The sequence below is a fragment of the Montipora foliosa genome, chromosome 3 (genome assembly GCF_036669935.1).
Source record: "Montipora foliosa isolate CH-2021 chromosome 3, ASM3666993v2, whole genome shotgun sequence".
Taxonomy (NCBI): domain Eukaryota; kingdom Metazoa; phylum Cnidaria; class Anthozoa; order Scleractinia; family Acroporidae; genus Montipora; species Montipora foliosa.
Genome location: NC_090871.1, coordinates 3,813,835 through 3,821,334, shown reverse-complemented (window position 1 = coordinate 3,821,334; position 7,500 = coordinate 3,813,835). Strand labels below are relative to the sequence as shown.

At 41.9% G+C, this 7,500-nt stretch overlaps 1 protein-coding gene across 2 annotated transcripts in view; it reads left to right on the top strand.

Moving 5' to 3' along the window:
- LOC137996501 (pre-mRNA-splicing regulator WTAP-like) overlaps positions 1–5,067 on the top strand; it is a 10,864-nt gene extending 5,797 nt beyond the window's left edge. Inside the window, exons 5-8 of one of the 2 annotated variants that reach the window (XM_068841940.1) lie at positions 739–860; positions 2,145–2,323; positions 3,597–3,751; positions 4,187–5,067. In XM_068841940.1, the coding sequence (XP_068698041.1) occupies positions 739–860; positions 2,145–2,323; positions 3,597–3,751; positions 4,187–4,893 (1,163 nt within the window). In that variant the 3' untranslated portion in view covers positions 4,894–5,067. Of the gene's footprint in view, positions 1–735; positions 861–2,144; positions 2,324–3,596; positions 3,752–4,186 lie in introns of both variants that reach the window. The other variant, XM_068841939.1, reaches the window with a different exon arrangement.
- The last annotated feature ends 2,433 nt before the right edge of the window (positions 5,068–7,500 follow it).

Here is a 7,500-nt window from a genome sequence, read left to right as displayed (position 1 = left end):
GTTCGCATTTAGCGACGATAGTTTCATGCGCCTTGCAGCTGCAAGATGGCAGGATTCCATGTCCCAAGGACAGAAATCTTGAAATTTTTTTAACTTCCCACATTGATTTTTTGTTCATTTTTGGACAATGTGGAGATAATTGTAAATAAAATGTGTTTCTGAAAAGAAAAGTAGGGGTCACCAAACATCCAAGATCATTAAATCCAAGCAAAGCTATAGCAATGGACATCTGCCCTATCATTGTTCATATTTGTACTTAGCACACGCGTTTGATGCATGACGTGGCATGTGAATATGCGTGCGCTGTAAGGATGCACAGTAGCAATGGGCACGAGCGTCCTTAAATTCTGCATGCTTGACAGACATTTCTTTGGCCACAAAGCTTTGATTTGAGCTGTTTAAGACTGTACATGTAACTTCTTCAGTTAATGTTAAGTTTAGTAAAACTACACAAAATAAACTGCAGTATCATGACACAGCCCCTTATTTAAGCCTGTCCCTCCTAAGAGTGATATTTATAGATTTTTCTCTGTCTAATGGCGGACAATTTTACTCGTTAATAGGGACCACTTCAGGAGTGAAAGGTGAACAACATTCTAGGTCCACTCAAAAACTGATTTTTGATAGCTTTGATTTTGTCATGGTTTCCCTTCTTTAAGACGTACAGCTGTAGGTGTGATGCTTATTGTACAATTCACATTCATCCAGTAACTTTTTTAATTCTTTTAACAAAAGAAGAACTGGCAGGGCTTTTGGAGACTGGAGAAAAGTTAAAGCAACAGCAACAAGAATCCACAAGGCGTGAAAATGTTTTGGTGATGAGACTGGCTACGAAGGAGCAAGAAATGCAAGATCTTTTGGTGAGGAGAATGTTACAAAACAAGGATTTGTTCATAATGTACACCATTCAGCAACAACTCATGCGCTGTGTAAATAGACGCTCACTGACTGAACAAAGGCGGGAGGGACACAACCTTCCATTTCTGTGGTAACAGATAAATACTGGGAGCAGTAATAAACTGTGCCACAAATATCTCGAAGACTTTGCGAAGTCTTGCAATGATTAGGAGATCTATACACTTTGAACCTGATATAATGAATCTAGCAAAATTTTATTCCTATTAAGGTACAATGAGTAATTTGTTAAAGTACATGTACAGTAAAATGAGTGTAAGAAAAGTTCATTATTTCTTATGCGGTTACTTCAACCAGGTAGAATTCACTTTCTCATGTACATTGTACATGAACATGTCTTTATGAGTTAATTTTACCAACAATTGTGGCTAGATGTGGCTAGCCAGGGGTTTTCACTAAGTTTTAAAGTAGAAGGGACCTTGTGATAGAGTAAGCGGGCACCTTTACATGTATATACAGTATAGTCTGGCTTTTGATCTTGAGACCTCCTTTGAGAAAAGGCAGGTACTGTACTCAGTACTCCTTAATAAAACCCCTGGGTAGCTATCGTCCTCTGAAGAGATTTTCAAAAGACACCTTGTTTACTTCGTTAATGCACTACAGTAGTGCGCAAGCCAAACTAGGAGGTCATTGTACCAAAAGTTCCTTAATTCATTGCTGGACCCAACATTGTGGCCCCAATTTGAATGTCAAACTTGACCAATTGTTCTTATGTGGCTTCTAAGCCCAAATGTTTGTTGTGAAGGAGAGTAAACCATAAGAACAGCCCATTATAGTCATTCCTTTGGATTTTGTAATTTAGGACTTGGAAAGGTGGCTTTTTCCAGCCTTCTATCCCACTTGTGCAAAATCCAGCAATACTTCTAATAATGAAGTGTTACTGCAGTTTCTCTACTTTAGATTTTAGGCTGAATGTATAGAAAACTGCACTCATACAGCTGAAGGGCAAAATTCTTGGGGTGGGGGGGGGGGGGGGAGGAGCTTCCTTGATTGGTAAATGGTCTGAAAATATGGTCTCTGGTTACTTATGACTTTAATCAAATGGATTTGAGTTATATTTTGGAGGAAAAATGAAACTGATTCCATTTTTGCCACCTATGAAAATAATTTGGTGACAGAAGGAGGTTTTGTTTGGTAGGAAGTTTAAGAATTAGTGTTCTGTACACGAACATGTACAGCTGTATGGGCAGGAAAAAAAGGCAAACACTTTTATTCTTTGTTATTGTCAGACGCAAATCCACGATTTAAAACAAGCTCAAAATCCATCATCAATACAGCTTCGCTCCACACTTCTGGACCCTGCGGTTAATTTGTTGTTTCAACGCATGAAAACAGATCTGGATTCGGAAAAAGAGAAACTGGAACAAGCTCAGAATGATCTTAGTGCTTGGAAGTTTACTCCGGACAGGTGATAAAGATTTTCCTGAAGATCCTCTGAAACTATACACAGTCAGTAGTTGAGGCACGATTTTCGCTGCCTGGCTCACGACACCTGAACAACTTTCCCATTTTTATCATGCTTGCTTGTAGAAAGTGAAACTCTGCCATGTTTTCTCTAATGCAAAAGCAGGCTACACGAGACGTCAAGCCTTTGTTATATAAACTGCAAGACTGTTTGATGCCTGGTTCTAGGGGCCTAGAGGTTCCAGTTCGTTAGAAAGAAGGCACATTTGGGTATCCAATTAGTGCGTCTCAGTTGTGCAGATTGTACATATTGCAGGTTGGTCATTGCAAAACCAAGTCCCGAATTGTTGTTCAGTTGTACATTTGTCTGAAATTAATTTTGATCCAGTAAAGAAAATTTAATCTCTCAACTTGCAAAACGAGCGTACACTTCACTTCTGAAATCACAACAAAGCGTGGTGCTGATAGTAGTTTTTTTCTTAGACTTGCTCACAAATCGAGCTTTTGAGCGCGACTGAGAGCGCGAAGCGCGATCGTACCACACCAGACCAGAAAACCAAGCGAACGACTTTGAGAAAGTCTATTTTTTTCTTTCCAAACTGCGATAGATATTCTTGTGTTCACGGTAGTACTGGAACGAGCATGGAATGGAGACTAATTGGTTCAACAGGAAATCGGGAGAAACCTGTGAATTCTCGAATGTATTTTTCAAAGGTAACAGGCCATTTCCAAGTTCATGTCTGCGTCCTCTTCAAAGTGAGTCTAAGTGCGAAGTTTTGTGATGGTAATTAGGTCTACCTTAAATATGAATGAAAACTAATTTTCATGAGAAAAACTTCGCACTCGCTTTGAAGAGGATACAGACAGGAACTCGGAATAGCCTGTTGTTGTCACGAAAAATTCACACTTGAACTTGCTTGCAAAAGGAGTCCTAAGTGATCGTGACAAGAACATTTATTCCTTGACCCTCGATTAAACACACATTTTTGTCAACCAATCAAATCAATCGATGCTAATTCTGGTGCGAGAAAACACGAGTGGTCACTTCAGTTAGAAATTCGTTTGTAAACAGTAGATTTCAACGCTTAGTGGTGAGCTTGAAAATCTTACGCTACAATGAGAAACCAAGATAAACCAATTGCGACTTGCTGCAAATTCTGATTGGTTCACCTTGCTGTTATGCACTGGTTGTGATAGTGAGAATAAATCTTAAGCAACTCGGTCAAAAACCTTTCCGGGCCCCGGGGAAAATACTATTTTTGTGCTTTGTTTTTCAGTGTTACTGGGAAAAAATTAATGGCGAAATGTCGGATGCTGATCCAGGAAAATCAAGAGCTTGGTCGACAGTTGTCTCAAGGCAGAGTGGCACAACTGGAGGCGGAACTTGCTTTGCAGAAAAAATACAGTGATGAGCTAAAAGGAAGCCAAGATGGTAAGGACAAACCTCTGTCTGCATGCAGGTACCTCTTCGTACTTGGCTCCGGTTGCACCTGCGTTCAATCTCCTCCCCAGAGTCCGCTTGTCTTTTGGTCATGACCAAGATCACAACTCTGGCCACTTCCAATTTATGCGTAGTCGTAGTGAAGGTCCATTTTTGTAAACGTTGACAACTACTGTTGTTTCAAATTTCTTAGCCTGCGTAGACGAGCCGCAAGTCCGTGGATTTGTGGACTTTCTGCCTTGGAAATGGCCAGAGTCCGTGTTCTTGGCGCTGACCAAAGGAAAAGCGGAGAATTCGCAGAAGACTCCTCGGGATATTTCCTAATCCGCTCTGACCTTCGAAACGTCAGCTTTCGAATTTCTTTACGGTGATCAATTTACCATATCAACTCAGTTGATAAGCCCAACTTCCTGGTTTTAATTTCAGAATTGAATGACTTCGTTATCCAGTTGGATGAAGAAGTTGAAGGCATGCAGTCGACGATTTTAGCGCTTCAGCAGCAACTCAAAGACTGCAAACAGCAATTGACTCAATCGCAACAGCAACTGCATGCTCGTGAAGACAAATTAAAGATCACTGAGAGCTTACTCGCTGATATGCGTCAGCAAAACTCACCAGTCAGCGTTAAATCGGAGGAACAAGATGAGCATGCGCAAATGCAAACGTCGAGGCCACAAGTGGAAGTGAGGACCAGCGATGTCGAGTGCGCACCCGGCGCCAAGGAAACCAAAGCGGATGAGATTAGCGATAGGACGTCCCCTTCCGAGATTAGGACATCCCCTTCCGAGATTAGGACATCCCCTTCCTCCCTGCAATGCGAAAACAACAGTGAAAGCGAAGAAAGGATACTGCTAAGCGCTTCTGTTGTAACTAGTACTGTTCCGGTTAGTAAACCCGTTCCCAGTGCCCCCTCAGCATTCTCTATCAGCCAGTTGCTATCAACAGATTCGAACTCCGTTAGTAAGGAGAAAAAAGAGCTCAACTCTCTAGAGAACGGTGGCGCGGTTCAACATAACAACCCCCCGTTAGAACCTTGCAGTGAAATCACTGAATCCCCACTTGTCGCAGCCATGGGTTTAGTGGAAAGGATTGGGTGTGACTCGAACAATTTTAATGGGGAGGTTACAGGGTGAATACACTCCAATCCGCTTCTCGTCCCTCCCACCCCTGCGCACTCTTCTCCCAACTCAATCACCTACTCCACACTGTTGATGTGGATCAAATTGCGTATACACTCAGGAAAAGCAGGCCTTTCTTTGTAGGACGTTTGGATGTCTTAACTGTCAATAAACATCATTTTGTTTTCATTACGTCCTCTGTTCTTATGTCTCGTCACATTGTCAGGAGAAACATCTGGCCTCGGTGGTTGAAAGCCTGGCCGGATCACTTATGCGGTGGATAAGTCACTATCAAATAGTTATACTCTGTGCGAAGAATTCAGCATTTTCTTTACGTGATCGTGGATATTTACGCATCAAAGTGTGTACGCGAACCTTGGCCATGCAACGTTAAACGTGAAGTGTATAGACCGTATTCATAAATGGCGGCTAAGTAATTATTCTTTTTTCTTTATGCTAAGCATCCTAACGAGCCTCGTAAACACAAGCAAAGTTCAAAAGAATTTTTGTTCCAAAGTGAGGCTAGTTAGGATGATTAGCACAAAGACAAAAGAATGATTTCTTGACCGCCAAAAATAAGTACGGTCTATTCTATACTGTGGATATTGACCTATTCTAGGTATAAAGTTATTCAGCCGTTAAACAACTGGAGACTGGTGTAAGCACTCGAACGGGCCTTGAAGCGAATTTGAAGGAAACACTTCTTAATTTTGCTGCGACTCAGCAAGTTGGACAAGTTAGATAACCGATTCTCGCGCAGTCAAAGGTGGCAAACTACGCATTCGCTGACCAAATGCCTGAAAAGGAGGAAAACAAAGAAGGAACCCCCAACAATGCTTCTGTACGCGCTGCCAAAGCGTCGAACCATGTGATGCACGCCGATATTTCGCTTTATTAAGGAGGCCAGAAATAGTTTCTTCTTTTTTCACACAAATAAACATATTAGGGCCGTTTATACGGGGAAGAATAAGCCGCGGATTACATAAGACGCGAACTGGGCCATTTATACGAGTGCCGGTTACATACAACGCGAAATGCTCGTATAAATGGTTCGCGGCCAACTTGTCCAGTGATGACGTAATTTATTTTGATGCCTCGTTTTGGGGTAATTAATTATGAGCATTACAAGATAAATGGCTCGAGTAAGTGAACGAGCTGGATCCAGTGAAGTCGTAGACGAACAGTTAGTAGAACTTACACTGGCTGGAGTGACGCAATTATCAAGTTGGTACCACTACAAATACTGAGAAGCTGTTTTTCGCTGAATCGTTTTCTTTGGTAATTTTCTCAGGCGAATGGACGGGAGCAAAAAGGAAGTCTGGGGAAGTCTGGGCATGAGCCGTTCATGGTCTGAGCAAGCTCCGGACAACGTTTGAGTAAATTTATACGAACACTTTCACGTCCAAGATAAGCCACGGCCAAGATAGGCACAACCCCAAACCCCTAGGCCAGGATATAAGCCGCGGCTTGAGCTAGCTGCGGATGGAGTAAGGCGTGAACTTCGAGTTTGTACCATTTAAACGGAGTGTTCGCATCTTAGGTAGGCTGCGGCCAGAGTAAGCCGCAGCTTATTTTCTCTCGTATAAACGGCCCTATTCTGTCCTTAGTTAGGCTAATCATATCAAGACAGATTACCTCGTCTCCCGTTTTGACCCATTCCTCGATTGCTTCTTATCTTTTTTAGAGGCAGCCAGTCTAAAATGGCAAAAAGGTTTCAGCCCCTTTCCACACTAACACGTTTTCGAAAACCTCAGTTTGCGAAAACCTCCGTTTATATATGACAGTCCACATTAAAACGATCGAAAACGGAGGTCCAAGAAACGGAGGTTTTTGAAAACGCTTCAGTGAAGTGGAGACTTGAAAACGGAAGTCTATCGTTTTAGTGTGGGCGGCGAAAACGGAGGTTTTCGAATACGCTTGACTTTGTTATTTTATGCATGCCTCACTTTCCGGTGCACCTCCAGTGTGGACGTCCAAATACGTTGCGAAAACGCTAGTGTGGACGATGATCTTTTTATCCGTATTCAGGGACCCGGAGGTTTTGTAAATATCAGTCCCAACGAAGACTTGCCAAATCTTTCAAACTTAGATCTTCAAATAAATCGATAAAACTAAAATAAAAAGGGAGCAACTTCAGAATACAACCAAAAGACTTAGACAAGGAGAGCGACAGCGGCAACGAAAACGTCACTAGCTTAAAAATGTAAATTAGCGCAATCGCGTGCAAGTATTCAGTCGCATTATTCCATCTTCAGTTAACCTCGCGGCCACGTAGCTGCATAGCCACAGTTTATGCATTTGCACGTTTAGGGAACGGTCAATAATTAGAGCCGGGTGGGGAGGGGTCTGGTGCAGATAGGGGGTGGGTCAGCAAATTTCATGCAAGGATGAAAGGGGAGGTACAAAAATTACGAAAGTGTATTGGCAATTTTTCTCAAGACGTTATTAAAATACGCTCAGGTAAACAATTAATATAATTTACATTGAAATCAAAAGGTTTATTGATTCTTTGCGATAACAATCTTAAACTGAATTTGTGAACATCCCTTCAACTTTCATCTGACTCGTCGTTTCCAACTGACTCATCATTTTCATCTGAGTCATCATTTTCTTTGTCTTCAC